We start from the raw sequence: 20,147 nt of genomic DNA, 5'->3' as shown, positions 1-20,147 counted from the left end.
GCGACACATGACCATGCTCATGCCACAGCTTACTTATTGAAAAGAACCAAAAAACATTGTCAAGTTTATATACCAGTAAAATGAAAAGATATATATATATATCTATATGTACATTTTGTCTGACATGAATTTAATTGTTTAGTTTTTGTTGACAAATCGCTGGGAGCGGTTTCAACTGACAAAAAAAAAATGTATTTGTATTTCTGGTTTTATTGTGGCAAATTAGAAATTTTACTCGTTTTTGTGGCCATTTATTTAATTTAATAAGAAATTGACTCCCATTGCGAAATGTCAATTCAAAAAATTCAACATTTTTTTTTGGAATTAGATATTTTATAAAGTCTTTAAAAAGTCTTTAATTATATAAGTTGTGATTTATGAATATTTCTACACTGTTTAGTTAAGTTTGTAGTTCAGTTAGTTAGTTTTATGTTTTGGCTTCTAAATTTTAAAGCAGAATTCTATTCCAAATAATTTTCAAGTATTTTGAATGAAACTGAGAAGAGTTCTGCAAATTTTAATACAAAAATCGCCTTAGGTTAATTTAATTCATTTTGAATTGAAAAATAATGGAATCCGGTAACGAACAGATTTTTAAATTAATTAGCTTTTGTTTCAGATTGTGTTGTCTATAGCATAAGTAAAAGTTCCTGTCAGTTTCAAATAAAGTGAAAACGTGTATAATCGAATAAGGCAATTTTAAAACCTCTTTTCACTATTGTGTTGAACAGCAAACACATTTAAGATCGGGAAACCCATTTCTCTGACCCATTAAATGGTAGCAGCTTTGATTTGTTTCGACATGGCTCTGACTACTTAACATCAGTTTCTCTTTTCTCTATGTCTCTCTCTTTTTTTTTGTGGCATGTGGAACAATCGCCTGCTGGTTGAACAAATATTTTGCTCGACTCTAACACACACACAAACTGAATGCGATGAAGAGGCTTTGCCATGGGGCATAAAAATGCGTGTTGAATGTGTTTTGTGTGTTCGATGTACGCACATTTATTTTGCCGCAGCCAGACGAATGTGGCAAATGCGTGGCCAACATGCCGCATAAATAAAAGCCGAAAATGCACTTGCCTAAGCACACAAAAGGAGTGCGGAAGTGGGGCGACCGCCGAGTGCAAAAGGGGGAGAGTCGCCACTCTATGTGGCTTATTTGGGTCGCTTTTCCATGTGGTCAAATATTTATTCATCGCTCTACATTGAATTCTAACAAACTCTTTTTTTATCCACTTTTCACTTACCTGAATTGGGTCCATTGCTATTGGGACGAGCCGAGGGTGCACCATCTCGAGCTTCCACTTCCAAGGCGTAGGCGCCCTTCTTCTCACGATCGAAAACGGTCTTGGTGAAAATTTCGCCGCTTTGTAAATTAATTTCGAAAAACTCCTTGCCCTCATTACGTGGCGAGTCGACAATGTAGTAATAGACCTAGAAAACATAAGAGAAGAATGAAAAGGATGAATAAATGGAATTTAGATATTAAAGCAAATACGATAATGCTAATCAAAACCCATCTCCCACCCAATCACAAGAACCATTTTCAAATTACTAATTAGCTGGGACATGCAAATTAACTTGGCTAGAGGACGACATAGCAAAACAAAAAAAAAAAAAAAAAAGAAGGAAAAAAGCAACAAAATGAAAACCTGGCATGAGACTATGCAGACCATATTATTATAATCGCCACACTGTGGCTTAAGGCTTCTTGTCACTCAGCCAAGCCCTATCCAAACCCAAGTCCACATTCTGCTCACTCTCGCCCTTTTTTTTTCATACAAAAGAGTTACGTTGCGTCGCTTGAGGACTTTTCAGCATATTTCCTCGCATTAGTTTCTACTACTCGTCCTTGGGGCCGTTAGCTCTTTGACATTTATTAGCCAGTTGGCCAGATGATGAGAAAAAAAAAAAAAAAAATGAAGGCAAGAAGCAGAAAAAACAATTATAAAGGCGTGAAAAAAGGGTTAAAGGGAAGCATAGTTAAAGGGAAAAACTGTGGCACAGAGCAGAACCAGAGAAATGAGACTGATTAAGTCAGCAGAAGGGTCACGACACAAAGGAAAAGTGCCAACTTGGACGACTTTTATATACCCATTGAACTTTTACAATGGAAAATGTAGATAAATCTTACTCGCTTGTAGGATAATGTGGTAAAGTTTTTTAAAGTTTCTTCAATGAACTTCTAAAGTACATGTACTTAATAGACAATAATTGTCAAGTGTATGTATATTGATCATTTATTTTAGACTGGTTGAAGTCGAAAGATTTTTGAAAGAGACTTGGTGCTTTCCTAAGATGTTAATTAACATAACACTTTCTGTACTTGTGCCTGATTAATGACTCTATTGAACTTAAGTTATAAGTACACATAAGAAAATCAAAAAGCATTTTAGCGTCTTAAATTTTCTCTTGAACTCTTTTAAATTTAATTAATCCGCTTTGCAATGTGTTTATCCACTTAAATTCCGCATTGCCTTGTCAATCCCTTGTCACCCTTTCGTTTGCTCCTCATTCTCATTTTCCTCATAGGTATTTTCGTACCGACTCGTTTTTGTGACTTAATTTTTGCCTGTCACAGTCATTAATTTGCTGGAAAAGGAGGCATGCATATAGAAGGAAAGAGTGCGAGCGAGCTGCAACAGCAATGGCTATCGTCTGGCATTTCCGTTCACTCAATTTCGTTCAATTCCAGCCATCAGTTTTGTTCACTTATTGCTCACCTGATTATTCGGGAATGTGCCATCCTTGTCAATGGCATTCACTTGTGTCACTTTGGTACCAATTGGTTCGCCCTCAAGCACCGTTTCCTGTTCCCGTTCGGTGAATAAAGGTATTTCGTCATTAACATCCTCGAGCATTATATAAACGGTAGCTTCCGATGCCAATTGTTGGGCTCCATTATTCTGTAAAGCGATAAAAAAAACGGGTGTAAAAATTTATTTCTTAATTTACTTGGAAATGTGTGGAGAGCGGAGAGAGAGAGCGAAATAGTAAGGTTGCTCCTAATTTTGCCTCTGTCATATTGCTGATTGATTAATATGAAATATTCGACCATCAATCAAATAAAACGCAATGCATGTTGATTACCTATAACACCCTATATATCTGTCTCATTCTCAATTCAAATCTCCCACTCACTCACTCACTCATGCTCTTTGCATCTTTCTGACTGCTAATAATCCTTCCGAATGTATGTTTGCTCAATTTTCGTAATATTAATCAATCTGTGTGTCTGTGTATTTGTGTCTAACACATGTTTACACTATAGCTATGACATGAATTGGTTTGAAGATACACACATACATAGACAAATTGTATGTCTATATACATATGTATATACATAGCTTGTTAAACTTATCTAGAGCTGGGGCCAAAATGAGATATTGAAATGAATTATTTATTTTGTGGTTATGCCATATTCATGTACAAATATGAAAGCAAACAGAAATGGGAGACAATTTGGCTAGTTTCGTAATTGGAGAAAATGTTTGGTTACATTTGCTCTTAACTTGGCTCAAACTTTTACTGTTTGTCTATGAAAATTATATGTACTACAAATAGTATTGAACTGAATGAAATAAAATTCATAAACTGAAAATTCAGTATTTCGACATGTTGATGCTCTTATTCATGAAAATTGAAACATTGCTGGATATTTTTTGGTAAAGGAAATTAACTAATTAAAACTTGGATTAACAAACATATTTTATGTATTAAATATATATTAAAGAAGGACTATTCTCAGCTAAGTAGTCGAGTCACCATCTATATCCTAACTAACAAGTGGCACTTCTTTCATTTAGATGCAATTTGAAACTATTAGAGATTTACAATATCAGGCGAAATGGGGTTAATTATACCATTAACCCTAGCCTGCGTAACTATAACCAAACGTTAGGGTAGTTTAACGTATTTGAATTTTCAGCCATTATGCAAATTTTCTAATAAATAAATCTCAAATATTTTTACTAACCAAAAACCGCAACAATTCAAAAAAAAAAAAGAATATAAATACAAATAATAAAAGAGCATGAGAGCAAATTATATGTTTATACATACATAGGTGTAAAATCCATTAGCATTGAATTGAGTGATTTGCATGATATAGTCTCATGATATTTAATTACCTGCATTTACTGTGCAAGTGAAAATGCATGGCCCCAAAAGTAATTTAATTTTCATTAACATTTTCTATGCGGTCTCATTAATATTTCATTCGCATTTTGTTTTCAATCGCTCTGCTAATGAGGGCAAAACAAAAAACGCACACAAAAAGATATAGAAAAACAGAAGCCGTAGACTAAGCCCAAGGCGAGGCAAACGCCATGGCAGACTTGACATTGATTGGAAAGCAATTGAAGCTGTCAGTCAGTCAATCAGATGGAAACCCTTTCAGCCACTGCCAGTGGGCGGGGAGATGTGGCAAAACTTTTGCCGGCAAAGTAATTAAAACTTTTCAAATCAAATACTTGCTAAGATTTGTTTAAAATTGAAAATTTTCCATGTAGTTTTTCCTTTTTTTGGTTATAAGTTACACTTACCTCGACACGTATGGTTAGATTATATTCCTTGATACTTTCATAGTCCAGCGGATGATTGACTTTTATGTCGGCCCAGGTGTCACCATTATCCGGTCTTTGTTGTAAATAGAATGTATGAAATTTGTTCGTTTGCGCCGTTGACCCAGGCATTAACCTATAGAATACTGTCGGATTGCCTTCAATGCCCGAGCTAAAGGCAGACGATGTTGACAATTGGCCAAAGAACAAGAGGAAATGGAATATATTAGTAAAAATTTTAAATCATAAAGAAAAACGATTAGATCAAAAAACAAGTCAATTAACTACATGAAATTATGGTTATAAGTATATATAACAAAAAACTCACACACACACAAAAAAATCTTAAGAGATTTTTAAAACACAAAAATCAAACTTAAATGAAGATGAAGAAGTTTCTCAAAATTGTTGAACTCTTCAACTTTTTTATCAAAATGTCGATTTAATTTCACATTCATTCACTCACTCGTAGCATGCCTTAAAACGAAAGTATATTCAAAAATGCCAAAATACAAAAATTCACTTTAACTGGCAGTTGCCAATTGGGGGAAAAACAACAACAACACAAAGCAAAAATTTTCACTCTAATTGCCATTTGAGTGTAGGAAACGGGAAACGAAAAAGTTTGCCTAATGAAAAAGAAATTAAAATGCAAACCATAGACAACATTTGCAGCTGACAGATGCAAAAAAAAAAAAAAAGTAGAAACCAAATCTTAAGATCGAAGTCTTAAGCAAAAAATTGTAAACCCGGCCAAGCCGATGTTTTTATACTCTTACACATTTCTGAACTCGTTTTTTTAAAATTTTATTTATTTTGCTAAATTTATTAATATTTATTTTCTTAAGTTTTTGGATTGTACAAAGTAAGATTGCATTCAATTCTTTTAAATATACAAAAGTTAGGATATAAAGAAGTAAACTCAAAATTAAAATTTTTAAAGCATGAGAGACATCAGACAGACATCAATACAAATAACTCTGACAATATTAAATATTTCTTTTTTTTGACTGAAAGAAATATACACTTTTTGTAGGAGTATTAAATTTATAAAAAAAAACTCGAAAATTTTTGCAATACAATCTGTCAGTCTACGGAAAAATCAAATTGTTGCTTGTGGAAAACATTATTGTGGATAAAAATGATTAACAATATTTATATCCATTATTGGAGATATGTGTCTGTGGGAGGATGGGGTTGTGTGTGTGTGTGTGTGTAAAGGTGGGTATGAATGCAAATTCATTGGGTTTTCTTTTGTGGGAGAGAGAAGAAATGTGTTCATTTATTGGTTGATGGATGTTATGAAATTTTTGTGGATATGTTCCTATTTTGGTGTTGTGGATGTTGGTTGTAAATGTAATTTTGAACTTAAAAAAGGAAAGAAAAATTTCGACTTATCAATATTGTTGTTAAATGTACAGGGCGATGAGGTTGTTATCTTGTTGCAGTTGAGGCCGAGAAAGTTGCTCTAATATATGTAGATAATTTGTACTCGAAAAATCGTGTTCAGTGTCCTAAAGCTTTGCCTAGTTCTTATTTTTTTTTTTTTTTTTTTACTTTTTTCTTTGTAAGAATCTAATTGTAAGTATTTACATGCATATATCAGTTTTTCTATAGTTTGTAAATATATATATATAATTTTTTGTGCTGGGACAAGAAAAAACATTAAATGAGAAAACGCAAAAACAAGGAATAGTGAAAACGAAATCAAGAAAGATAAACACAAAACACAAATGGTTTTCCAAGTAATTCGCCTTCGTAATTTTTTCTTCAGGTCGAGTGGGTAGCAATGTACTTAGGGTTAGACATTAGACTAACTTTTAGTTAGATAGACTAAAAGAAAGGCAGGTGCAATATGTGCTTAACCTTGGTTTTAGTTTAAGGTTTTTCTATTTTTCCGTTAAGTGCATTTGCTTTTAGTGCCGTGGAACAAAACGAAAAAAAAAACGAAAGGAAGGTAAAGAGCAAGAGCGTGAAAAGGGGCAGGAGTCGCGGGGGGCGGTTAGAACTAACTCGAACTGACGCATAATTAAAATGTCAGAGCCATGTGGTTGGGATCTCTTCTTCTGTTTTTGCAATATCCCGCAAAGATATATGAAAAAAAATGCCAAAAGTCATTTAAAAAGTTTGCTTCAAGTTTCGCGTTTTGCGCTTTTCTTTTTTTTTTTTGTATTTTAATTTATTTTTTAATGCAAAAACAAAAGCAAAACGAAAAACGTAGATAGTGAAAATCCTTCGCCTAGTTTTCCATAGTTGGAGGAATTATGCGGAAAATATTTCACAAAATAGCCACATGGTGGTCACTAAAGTGGCTCTGGCAGATGGCAGCAGGTGGTAATTGAAACTGACTGACCAACCAGCCAACCAAACACCAGAAAGGTCATTCAAAACTTGCTTTTCATATAACTTTATTCGACTCTATATATGTACATCCATATATATATAAGTATAGGTATATATATATATAGTTTACCAACTTTTAAGTTAGCATATGTCAGTCTAGATAAAAAAAAAGAACAACTGAATGAAAAACGTAACAAAAAAAACATAGTTATAGTTGTGCAGTTTTCTTTTTAGTGTGCTTTGTGCTGGACTTTTTAAGTAGCTTTATTAAGTGTGTGCTGGGATGAGACGGATGAGAGGTGAGTGCTGTTTGGTGAGGGGGGGCAGAGTGATTGTATATAATCTAGGGAACTGTGAGGAATATGGTCAGGGGAGCCAGAGGCAATATAATGACTGAAATGAAAATGAAAAGTGTCATTATGAAAGTTGAAATGGGAGTGGATAATAAAGATTGCCATATACGTAAGTGTATATATTTTAGATTTTAAGATGGCTTTTATTTAACCACTAGTTGACCCTCAGTTAATCCCTTCTACTTACTAACTTTTCTTTTTTCTTGGCATTTCTCAAAGTAATTACTATTCATTGCTAGACACAAGTTTTAATAAATGCTTTCTGATATTTTCAAAACTTAATTTATTTATAAAAATTCAAGAAAATTTAAAAAATATAAACAAACTTACAACTTGTAGTTAAACTTCATTTTTGTTTTTAGATAAAAACTTTTTAAATGAAAATAGTTTAAAAATTTGTATTTTTAATCACTAACAATGATTATTAACTATTACCTAAACAAAAAAAAAAGAGCCTACACATTTTTAAGCAAGAGGTTTGATATACAGACTAAATTCGATGTTGCTAGTCCATTTCGTAACCTTCATAATGACATTTTTCTTATGATATAGATATATACTATATATTATATAATTATATTTAATTATATAGACGAGGCTACTAAACTACACATCAATAGGTGCAATTGAATATCACTAATGAACAAGCATTCCAACAAACACACTTAAAGAATATGTAAAAAGAAAATGTTTGGAAAACCGAATGAAACCCAAAATGTAATAGAAGAGTTCCAAAAACAAAAGAAGAGGAAAAATAAACTCACACCAATAAAAAAAATCTGTATTATAATATATGGCGAAAATATATCTAAACAAAATATAGATATTTTTCGATATTTATTTATTTTTTTTTGTGAGATCTTTTCCAGTAAAATCAAATCAACAACAGACCTGGCTTTGATCGAGACGACTTTGCCACCCACGGCCATATTTTCCTTGACATAGATGGGCCCGTATACGGTATGATCCCAAACGGGCGGATTATTGGCCCGATCGACCACGTCGATTTGTACCTCGACTGTACGAGATAATGGCGGATAGCCTTTGTCTTGGGCCATTGCCTCTAATTTGTATGTCTCGCGCTGTATATATCATTTGCGGTTTATTATATACATTTTTTTTTTTTTTTTCAAAAATTCAGTTTTTCAAAATCAAGCAAGGCATTTGTTTTTATTTTTTTTTTTTTTTTTTTTTTTTGGTTTTCGTACGGTTGGTTTTTTTTTTTAGTTTTGTTTTGGTTGAGAAAAAAGGCAAAAAACAAAAATTATATATGGTATAAATTTATTTATTGTATTAGGCGGTGAAAGATTTATTTCAGTTTTTCAAAAATAAAGTGGAAAAAACCAACACCTTAGGGGGAATACAAAAGATTGAACAAAAAGAAACAAAAAAAAAAAATGGTAAGTTTTTTATTTTAGCAAAAAAAAATTATTTTGTCCTTCGTTTTTTTTATTTTTTGAATGCAGTGCAAATTATTTTTACTTTTGTATTTTTTTTGTCTCGACCTTAGCCTTCAAAATAGTTCTCGAAGAATATATAAAATATATATTGTAAATAAAAACGTAAGTTTATTGGAATTAAGTTTAAATCAACCAAAAATCAGATATTACTAAGGGTTTTGTGCATATTTTTTGTCGTATAAATACATTTTTTTTATAGCATACTTTTTTGGGAGTCTGCTAAATGACTCGTTTTTCATTTTGAACGGTTCTTTTTTCTCTATTGCTTTTTAACATTTTTGAACAATTGTGTATGTGTGTTTGTGTGTGATGCTTTGAAAGAGTTTACCTTTTGCCTGCACGAGGTGTGGTTAATCGGTTATAAGACTAATGATTTTGAATGTTTCGGGTACCAATTTCAAAAGGCTTTAGCATTAATTTCAAAATAAGGCTTATAAACCGTATACTTTGATCCACACCTCGCATGAGAATCCTTAAGATTTAAACTGCAACCTGTTATCAATAAAAAACAACCAACACCAAAAAAAATTTCATCACAGAGAGAATTGTCTTTCGAAAAGGGGGAAAAAGGGGGTTGAGGAAGCAAATCCAATGGTTTCAGAGTGTGTTTTTCTTTTATCTTAGACTTAGGATAAATGCTTCAAAATTCAAAAAGGTTTATTGGGTTTTTTTGGAAGCAATTGAAACCCTTAACCGTTAGCTTCATTTGTAAAGAGAAATGAAGTGCATTAACGAGCTTTCAAAAATGAAACAACCAACAAGCTTTACACCAATCTTTTGAATTTCCCGTGAATTTTGTAAGTCCTTTTTTGTTGGTTAATTTGCAAATTTGTTCATTGGCTGCCACAAAAAAGTTGCCTTAAAGCTTTTACGATATACATATGTACCATACAAAAACGAAAAAGCTCATCCATATCGTAATGCTTAACATTATGTTAGAAGTGTTTAAGAAGAAGAGAGTTAGACAGAGACAGATGCGACAGTACAGTACAATTTCTCTGATTCAACTTAAGGCTAAAGTTGTTAGCGACAAAAAATTCAAATTGCTGTTAATTTTGTTCATTATTTATAGTTTTTATGTAGATATAAGTATATATATATGCAAAAATCTAATTCTCAGCTGTTAGAGTAGTAGTTAAGTTTACTTGAAGGTTAATCTGGATAGTTGGTGTTGTTGTTGTTGTTGTTGTGATTATTACAAACCTTGCCTTAACCGATGTTACAACCGTACCCACAGTGACATTCTCACGTACATAAATCGGCCCGTAAACACTCTTATCCCAAATGGGTGGCTTATTATTTCGATCGACGACATCTAATTCAACATCAACGTCCGCATATGAAGGCGGTTCGCCCTTATCCGAGGCGCGTACACGCAGACGATAGCGATCGCGCTGTTTTAAATAGGTTTTCATTCAATTGTAATTGGTTTGCCATTTAAAATAGTCTTACAGCGAAATGTTAGCACTTAACATACGGGCAAGTGGCATGGGGGTTGTTGTCTTTGCTTAGGTTAGCTGTGTTAGCAGATGACCAAACCGCAACTTTTCTGTTTTCTGTTATACTTTTGGTTGGGTTTGTGTATAAACTAAAGAGTTTAGTGGCTGGCAAAAGTACTCGGAATTGAATTTACTTTTTAATATTGGAACAAACATTTCTTTAATTTGAAAATCTCAAATATTTATTAAAGTGTCAGAGCATTGAAGTTAAAGTATTTTTGTAAATTTTTCTATCTCTGTTTTGTAAGTTTTCTCACTTTCTATTCATTTTTCATCCTTGAACTTTGTATCTTCAGGGTATTCAAATGTATTCAAACGGTTTTAATGAATTGTCTGTTTTAATTTTTGAATGTTTCTTTCTATCCATACACTTATGCCAGCCAGTGTACATACTTAGTGGGTTATTACGCAAACGATTACGAATTTAGTAGCATCGTTGTACGTTGTATTTAATTTATGTATAATATATGAAACATAAAGCAAAATGATGTATATATACAAATCAAATGACATATAAAGTAAGGGTTATAAACGGATTATTAGTAGGCAGATGTGGGTATTGGATTTAAGAAAGATCATCAAGATTTTTTTTGGGAAATGGGAAAAGTCACATAAATGGAGTGAATCTTTCTTCTTAATTTTTGACGAGACTATACCCTAGAAATCAATTTGATTGAAGTGCAGAGTCTGAAAGGCTCAATTTGATGATTACATTTTGATTATTTTTAATTAGAGGTTAGCTTACAAAACTGTGAAAATAGTATCTTGCTTTTGGGTTAGCACAGGAATTAGAGAGCAAACGAATAATGAGACACTTCAGTTTCTTACTTACAGGATAACAACCCTAAATTGTTGTGTTTCAGATCGATTTATCGTTTTTTTTGAATATATATTTTTTCAAAATATATAGTTATGAAAATAAGAAAACAAAAATCAATCATATTAAAGTTTGCCTCGTCTAATAGAAAGTAATTTAACATAAAATCGAAAACCATTAGTTAAAAGGTGCAGTTGAAATAAAAAATGAAAACAAATGAAATATATAATTAATAGAGCCTTGATATCATTTTCAGCATTTCAAAAATATGCTTTAGGAAAAATCTTCATATATTTTTATGTTGAGTATATATGTTGGATGGTATTTCTCAGTTCAAAAGAGACCTTCAAAAAATGCATAGTCTCGGCAAAAAGTTCTCATATGTGGATAATTATGATAGGTTTAAATAAAAAGTATTTGTCCAAAGGGTTTCAAATTAAAATATGGAACTACAGAGTAAAATCAATTATTATAAATTTTTTTTTTTCGATTGGCATTCAAAAAGTATTTTATAGATGGGATATATACAACGATGCTCAAAAATATGCGTGATCGTTTTGGAATATATTTTGTAGCTTTTTGTATTTTTCTGGGGTGTTTACCTTTTTACAATGACTTAAGACTACCCAACCCGGAGTTTTTTCTTTTGTAAGTATTGACTTGTTTCAAAAAATGTTAAAAATCAATTTCGATTTTCATTTCTTAGATTTATGTATATGTTTTTTTTTTCTTTTTGTTTTTTTTTTTTTCATTTTAGCCAATTTTTACGCACTATAAACTAAACAAAAAATGAAAAACTTGAAATGAAATTTTAACTAAATGGAAAATTAATAATTTGTTATATGGATTTTCTGGTTTTGATGTGGCAAAAAAACTTGCACTGCGTATTACATCAATTTCTAAAATACCTAAAATCTGGGCTTGTTCAAAATTATTTTTGTTTTTTTGAAATTGAAAACGAATCAAAATGAAATTCAAGACGAAAAAGGTGCAGTTGGTAAAGAAAATTTGAAAACTGAAAGCGAAAATTTTTAAATACAAGCCTTTTAGTCTTTAAGATCTGTTCTTTCTTCTAGCATTGATTTGTTAGTAGAAATCATAAATTTTTTAAATTAAAATTTAAGAAATTTGGTTAGTTTAAAAAGTTTTTCTTCTTTTTAGAATGGTAGGTAGAGAAAAGAAGGGGACTTAAGGGTGGTAGTTGATTGCGATAATGAAAAGCAAACACTTACGTCAAGGGGCTTCTTCAGTACAATCCATCCGGATTCTGCTTGTATATCGAAATATTCCAAATCATTGGGATTAAAGGGGGCACTCAGACTATAGACAATGGCACCATTATTATCGGCATCTTCATCGGAGGCGGAGACACGTAAGATATTTGTACCAATGCTGGCATCTTGTTTCACATTTTCAACATATTTCTGAAAATTATTGTTGAAAATTTAAATTATTATTCTGAAGGCATTCAATTTGAAATACAAAACTCACCTGACGATCAAAAAGTGGTGGATTATCATTCACATCCGTTATCTCTACAGTGAATGAGCAAACTCCTTCAAGGCTAGGATCACCCTGATCAGTTGCTTTAACTGTCACGGATACGAATTTTCCATCATCACCTTCACGATCGAATACTTTGTTGGTAGACACTTCGCCTGTCTCCTCATCAACAGTGAATTTGGTGCCCTTTTGGTTCGGTTGCTGAACTATGGAGTATTTCACCTGCAGCCAAAGAGAGACAGAGAGAGAAAAATTCAATTAAAAGTGATTGACACAAATTGTTAGAAGGCGTCGCCCATCACCAAGCACACAACATGCAATCCTTTCAAGTGCATTGAACTTGTGGTAGGGCTAAAAAGGGCAAACAAGGAATGGCAAATCTTGTCATGAAATCTCTTGACACAACACGCGGCTAATGCCAATTAGGCTGTAATCGTGTTATGAGTGGCCTAAAAACCATGCATCAAATAAACCATAATTAATTGCAAAATCTAATGCATTTTAAATCACAACGAATGAAAAGTGGATAGCATAGTTTAGAAGAGGACCGAGAGAGTGCAGACTATCTAAAGAGCTTTACAAGCGAAAATAAAACATTTTTTTCTTAAAAGTGCCCAATTCGATTCTTGCTTACCTGTCCATTAACACCTTTATCATCGTCGGTGGCCACGACTTTAATCACCGGACTGCCATTAGGAGCTCCCTCCTCAACTTTTGGATAGTAAGTGCCGCAATCCTTAAATACCGGCTTATTGTCGTTGACATCAGTAATGAAAACGACAACGACAGCTGTGGAGGTGTGTATAGTCTGATCGCCATTCACACAACACGAGCCATCATCCATGGCAGTGACATTCAGTTCATATTTATCGCGATCCAAAGATATAGCCTTATTATGCAGACGTATGACACCCGTAATGTCCTCGATGACGAATTGTCCCGAGGAAGTGCCGCCGCCAACGAAACCAAAGCGTACATTGTCACCATCTTTATCGGAGGCCACAACAGTGGTCACCAAAGTATTTGGTCCAGCATTCTCATCTACATTTGGGGTGTAGACTTGTTGCGAGAATTTTGGTTCCTCATCGTTTTTGTTTTTAGTATAGACGCGAACTGTGGCAGTGCCTGATTTGGCTGGTTCTCCTTTATCCTTTGCCGTCACAATGAACTCGTAGTAGGCATTATTGTTATCGGCATCCAGTTGTTTGTTATTCACAATTATGCCATTTGAATCCACAGCAAAATGATCATCCGAGACAAGGTATTCAATTTCAGCATTGGCCCCTGAATCGGCATCCGTTGCTTTGACTCTTAAAATACTTGTTCCCAATGGAATATCCTCATCGACATTGTGGGCCTGATAGTCGGGCAATTCGAATTTCGGTGCATTATCATTGACATCTGTGACACGAATTGTGAGCTGTTGAGAAGATGGTTAATGGTTAATGATAAGTTTTAAAAAATCTTTATGTGGATTTTTCTACTCACCTCAACAGATGTAGAGAAACCACCCGAGTCCTCTGTGGCTGTCACAATCAATGAGTAAACATGTGGCTGACGTAAATCCTCGAAATCCAATTCCTTGGCCAGTTTGACAATACCCGACGTGGGTCCAATATTAAATGTGCCCTGTCCCTGACCCTGAGCCTTTAATGTATAGCGTATCTCGCGGTCGGCAAACGACTTGGCTTTAACTGAAATAATGCTGAAAAACAAAAACAACAGGAAAAAAAATTGCCATAGAGAAAAATGTGAAAATTTGCATATAACTTTCCATCTGCTTGACTGCCTTTTGACAGTTGTTTTTCCAACAAGAGCTTTTCTTTTTGCATTTTGCTCTCCTTTTTTTTTGGGTTTGTTTTCTTTTGGTTTAGAATTTCAATGAGCAGATAGACTAATTCTCATCCACATACTTATACCACATTTGTATTTGTATGCAAAAGTTTTATTGGTAAATTTGCATTTGTTCACTTACTCGGAGTCCTTTTTCTGATTCTCTGGTATTTCAGCTTCATAGCTGGGCATATAGAACTGGGGAGCCCGCTTGCCACCGACTATCGATAGACGTTCCTCGGGAGTACTCTGAAAACGACGATCATCCACTTTGCCGTTCTGATCCTCGGCCTTGACATATAGCACATATTCCATATCCAATTGAAACAGATCGGTGCCGCGAGTACGCACCACACCGGACCGTTCATCGACCTCAAAACGTCCACCGGTTCGATCGCGTACAATAAAATAATGTATATTATGGTCAGTGTCAGGATCACGTGCCTGTAGTGTAAAGACTGGCGTATTTGGTGGGGCATTCAGTTGCACCACAGCCTGCATGGGCAATGGTCTATTAATGAAATATGGTGGCTCATCGTTAACATCCTTGACGAGAATTATGACACGCTGATTATCCGTATACTTGATGCCAGCTGCAAAAGAAAGAGACGGAAATTAAAATGATTAGATTTGTGTCTGTTTATTTTCGCAAGGGTTGTTAACAAATATCGTGTAATTCAAAGCTCTCAAGTTTCAGTTAAACCCTACAAATGCATTCACCCGGAAAAGCAATTCCACTGGGGACCAAAGTTAAACCTTTTTAGTTACTGCAACTAATTAAATAGCTAAAAACTTTCAATGAAAATCACCAAAAAGAAAAATCAAGGCCATTGGTTTCCAAACATTCTTCGAAAAATGCTATAAAATTAAACCTTAACTTTAGTAAAATAAAAAAAAATCAATAAAAAAAGCCGCTGCCTGGCAAGGGTCAGACAAAAGAAGGGGCTGAAGGAACGTAAAATGCAAGGGTCGCTAAAGCCACCTTACTTCTGTTTTTTTATACACATACACACACACACATATATAATCTTTTTGTTGTAGTTTAACAAAATGTCTGCACCGGAATATACCAATCATGTTGTTGTTGTTGTTGTTGTTGCTACTGCTGCTGGAGTAGGATATATACAGGCCTCTTGCTTATTAGAGAAACGTGTGTGGGTGCAGGGTGTCGAGGGCCAGCTGAAGTAGTCAACAAATAAGACAGACGATTTACTTGCCCTTAGCTGGCTTTTTTTTGCGTTCCTTACTTTACCCCAAAATGGGGGAAGTTGCTTCACAAAGGCATAAAGAAATTCGAGCGTGATAAAAAAGAAATAGGGGAGCTGCATTTCTAGTTTAGCTGGAACGAAGTTTTGTTACCCTAAGACCTTATAAATATACACATTGAGGCGAAATACTATCTGACTTGAATGACTGTTTTTGAGTTGATTTGTTTAAAATCTAAAGAACTTAAAGAACTTATTTTTGTCTTACAAATGCTCCTTTTTCTTCAGAAGAACCAGAAAACACAATTGTTTAGTTCACTGCAGAACTGTCCTTAGAAAACAAATATTGAATATTTTTATTCTAAAATTAACTTATTTTAAAATTAACAAAAATTCAGCTTGATAAATGCTTTTGACAAAAACTTTTGCATTGTTTGTAGCCTCAAAGTCAGATACTCTGAAAAAATGTATATACCTTTCAGTCTTTTTTTTTTCAAGTGTATGGAATGAAAAAACAGTGACTGAGTGGGTAGACCAGAAGGACTATGTACATGTGTAATTTCTGAAGAGTGCGGCAAAGTGAATTGTAAATACAGAAAAATAAAGGAAAACAGAATTTGGCTACATTTTTTGTTCAACAGATTGCAATTGCAACAAAGATGCAACAAAGTTTTTTAGCCAAAAACCATATAAACCATATAAAGATGGGGACAGAGTGAGAAAGAGAGAAGGAGAGAGAGAACAAGTACAGAACGCTGATTCCTTTGCCAACTTTTGTAACGATTTTCTATGGCTTATTGTACCAAGTGCCAAAACAGGTAAAATAAATGCAAGAAATGGCAAAAAAAAAAAAAATGAAATAGAGAGAGAGAGAGATTGAAATGGATAACAAAGAGAAAGAGCGAGAAAGAGAAAGAAGGAAATAATGTGCATAGAAAATCAGCAGCCAACATGGCGGATATCCGTGGCGACAATGCACACGTTGGGGTTGTGGGATGTGGATGAATACGGAGTGAGTCCATCTATGACTGGCAGTGCCTTTTGTTGTCGTAGAAAATATTAAAAAAAGGAAAACAGAAAAAATGAAAGATTTTCATTCCGCAGTCATGAATTTGTAGAGAGAAAAATAACAAGTGCAACTTCTTGATAGATGAAACTATTTAAAGTAGGTACTTTAAGGATGCTAAAGTCAAAAGTTTGCAAACACTAGAATGCCAACTGAATCAAAAACTAAACACTGTAACATCAGATAAGAGAAGTTGGCTTGGCTTATCAATATTAGCTTATAGTCACATAACTAAAACAAATACTCAATAATAACTTCTACACCGAAAAAGAAAATAAACGTTCTTATTATCTTTGAAAACTATTTAATTAATCATATTTAAGTCTTTTAATTTAATTTGATAAAAATTCATTTGCTCTATGTGGCTTAAGATTATGTTCATCTAAATTGAAACCATTTTCTTTTCGCTCTTGCTTAATAGTTAAGCTCTCAGTTGGTGGTTCACCCTTAAGTTGTTTGCCCCATGAGTATATTATACCCTGCGGGCACAATCTTGATGGCTATATTAGTTGCGTGCACTGCAGTGCACATGAACATTGCATTCTAAGAAGTAAGAATGTATCATTTTATAATTATTAAAATAAATGAGTTTATAATTGATGTAATGAAACTGTAAATTTTGGCAAAACATTTTCTGGCAACAATCTGGAGTCTTGTCTTTGAATAACCCAATAAAATACAATACTAAAAAGTTAATAAAAGTATAAGCAGATGTTTTATAGTAGAGCTGAAGGTATCCTATTCAAGTTTGTGATACAGTGATCTTATGCTATAACTTAAGAGCTACACAGTTTTCTTTCTTCGATTGGACGATACCCTGATAGGTATAGCGTACCGCCAGTATAACATTTATTTTTGTCTTCTAAGCACTCTTCCTCTCTCTTTGCCACTGATTTCCTGAAGCGGGAAAAAATTTACCACCACAAGATTTAAGTGACAGTTACTGCTCGTAGTCCTAGAGATTGCACAGGACTCTTAAGGAGTCAAAACCATGCAGCTAGCAGCATAGAAATACTTGGTAATCACTGCCAAGGGAAGTGTTCGTTCCCTTTGAAAATGCCATTGTCATCATATGCTTGGGGTTTTCGTTTACCCGTCCTCCTTCTGCTTCTTTTTTTTGTGGCTGGGGTTAGCACTAAATGCAGTATCAAACAAAAAGCAAGAACACATTCAGAAAGATGATGACGTTTGGTGGCATTCGAGAAGAGTGAAAAATAGAGAGAGAGAGAGTGAGATGAAGAAAGTCGCCAAGGGATTTGCTGCACCTAGTGCAGCTTTTTCAGTGTTTTTTCGTTGCTTTTTGTGATGAAAAGTGCGCGGAGGACTTTTGTCATGTTGTTGTCGTCGTCAGCGTCATGCGATGGGTGGTAGACAAACAAAGCAGCTTATTGTTTCAATGGATTAAGTGGAAAACCAATGGGGAGTGTAAAGACAAAACAAGACTGAGAGGCAGAGATAGAGAGAGAGAGAGAGAGAGAGAACTCTCCAGACGAACGTACGTGTCTTCGTCAAGTGGGTGCCAGCTTGAGGTTCTCCTTTTTTTTGCCCCTTTACTTTTTATTTTTTTCTACAAGGAAGTGTCACTACTGTATCCCCGAGTGTAATGCATGAGTGTGGCATGGAGAAGAAATTGAATTTGTTATAAGAAAATTGACAAGAGAAACTTGTGTTGAACATAATTTATTTATTCTGCACGTTTTGTAAATTTATGTTGAAATGATTTGTCTCATTTAAGGGTAAACAAAGTTAATAGAACTTTGTTAGCACATGGAAAGTTGACTTTGAAATGAAGTTAGCTTTTAAAACTTTTAAATTCATTATATAAATGACACGTAATTGAGGAATAAAATGGAATGTAATAGAATTTGTGTTTTTGGTTCCATGATAATGTCAGAAACAGCATCTATTACTAACTTTAAAAAGACAAAACAAAAACATTTAAAGAGTTTAAAATGTTCTTATAATATATCAAGACTTTGATTTAAAAATATTTTTTTTTATTCACCTTAGTAAATACTTGACTGAATCCAATCAACTTTTAGTAAATTCCAGAAGGAACTTTTTTTTATATGTTCTCATTATAATTTTTCAACTTTTATTTGCGCAAAATATTATTATAACATTGCCAACGAAATCGCACTTCACAAAAATCTTTTCATTCAAGAAGTTTTTTTTTGCAAAATAATTTTTCTGTGCAAATTTAACGGCAACTTAACTTTTTCCCCCCTTCTCCAGCAATTGAGACCACCCCAAAACATAATCAAGGTGCATTAGATGAAGGTATATTGGTCTTGGTTTGGTTTGGTTCGGTTCGCTTCTTCCCTTCTTGATTAAAATGCAGTCAAGTCGAAAGTTTTCTTAGCTTTTTGGTATTCAGCAGGTACTGGGAGCAGAGAGAACTTGCCTCGCCAAATGAATTTCCACCATTTTCACCATTTGCTGCAGCGGTATAAATACGTGCCAGAAATATAAGTACAAAGCTGAGAAGTTTTCCCTCAATAGTTATGCTACCCCGGGCCAGAGAAGAAAAAACAACCATTTTATGACTCGTGTAATATTTTCCCCTACCTATGCACCATAAAGATATGCGGGGGATGGGGTTGAGTGGGCATAGTAAAGCCGAAAAGATGATTCTTTTCCTTTATTTTTCTTGATGGGCTATTTGCGCCATGGATTTAATGAAGCTGTTAACAATGGCACAGAAGAATGTGGCAAAGGCTGAAACCAAATATTGAATGAACATATTGATGAAATGGAAGGATACATATACACAAACAGACACAAACAAACAAAGAAAGCAAGCAAAAAAGTATCAAGGGGATGGCTGCGCGGAGAGTCATGAAATACTAACAAAAGGACATGGCAACGACAAAAGTGAAAAGAACATAAGAAAACATTCCACACGGAAATGTATGGCAAGCACAAATATTGAAGTTACCATCTGGATTACCTTTTAGTAATTACCATTTAGAAAATAACAGCTTTGCGACTATTAAGGTACATAACCAGTATTTTAAGAGTTCATTAGAAATGCTGTGCTTAGTTATAATATTATTAATCATTTCCTTTCACTCATTGAAACAATTTAAATAATAAATGTCAAAATTATTAAGCAACCTACAACAATTTAAGTGCAAATATAATTAATGTTTTATTCATTTTGGCTATCTACGGTTTTATATTAAGGTTGTCATTCATTGAAAAGTAAAAATTAATTAAGTACTGATTGTGGAAATGGCCGAAAGTGGAAAACTGGTCAGAGTATCTATTACATTTTTAAATTCCAGAATGAAAATATTTTAAACGGTTTAACTGTGCTTACAACAAACTGTTCTAAGAAATTTAATAAAGATGACAAAAAAAAAAAAGCGATAAAGAAATTTCAACTGGTTGTCTCTGTTGACAGCAGCTGGTTGCAACTTAATGAAAACATTTGATGGCATTAAAAATTTGTCATTGCAAATCAGAGACAGACGCTGCCAACGAGACTAGCTAAATGTCAT

The 20,147-nt window shown here is 33.7% G+C and overlaps 1 protein-coding gene and 1 long non-coding RNA gene across 2 annotated transcripts in view; one reads left to right on the top strand and one right to left on the bottom strand.

Annotated features, from left to right (window-relative positions):
* Positions 1-1,061: 1,061 nt before the first annotated feature.
* LOC137572170 (neural-cadherin-like) overlaps positions 1,062-20,147 on the bottom strand; it is a 48,724-nt gene continuing 29,638 nt past the window's right edge. Inside the window, exons 4-12 of the mRNA XM_068283937.1 lie at positions 14,516-14,966; positions 14,029-14,245; positions 13,175-13,960; positions 12,529-12,762; positions 12,270-12,461; positions 8,153-8,343; positions 4,548-4,737; positions 2,727-2,909; positions 1,062-1,437 (exon numbers count right to left, since the gene is read on the bottom strand). Of these exons, the coding sequence (XP_068140038.1) occupies positions 1,243-1,437; positions 2,727-2,909; positions 4,548-4,737; positions 8,153-8,343; positions 12,270-12,461; positions 12,529-12,762; positions 13,175-13,960; positions 14,029-14,245; positions 14,516-14,966 (2,639 nt within the window). The 3' untranslated portion in view covers positions 1,062-1,242. The remainder of the gene's footprint in view (positions 1,438-2,726; positions 2,910-4,547; positions 4,738-8,152; positions 8,344-12,269; positions 12,462-12,528; positions 12,763-13,174; positions 13,961-14,028; positions 14,246-14,515; positions 14,967-20,147) is intronic.
* LOC137572171 (uncharacterized) lies at positions 11,939-13,030 on the top strand. The gene is made up of 2 exons (XR_011031549.1): positions 11,939-12,025; positions 12,199-13,030. It is a non-coding gene; the product is annotated as an uncharacterized lncRNA (long non-coding RNA).

Source organism: Drosophila tropicalis, unplaced genomic scaffold (genome assembly GCF_018151085.1).
Source record: "Drosophila tropicalis isolate 14030-0801.00 unplaced genomic scaffold, ASM1815108v1 contig_239, whole genome shotgun sequence".
In the NCBI taxonomy this organism is placed as follows: domain Eukaryota; kingdom Metazoa; phylum Arthropoda; class Insecta; order Diptera; family Drosophilidae; genus Drosophila; species Drosophila tropicalis.
The sequence above is the reverse complement of the archived record's forward strand: the minus strand, read 5'-3'. Positions and strand labels throughout refer to the sequence as shown.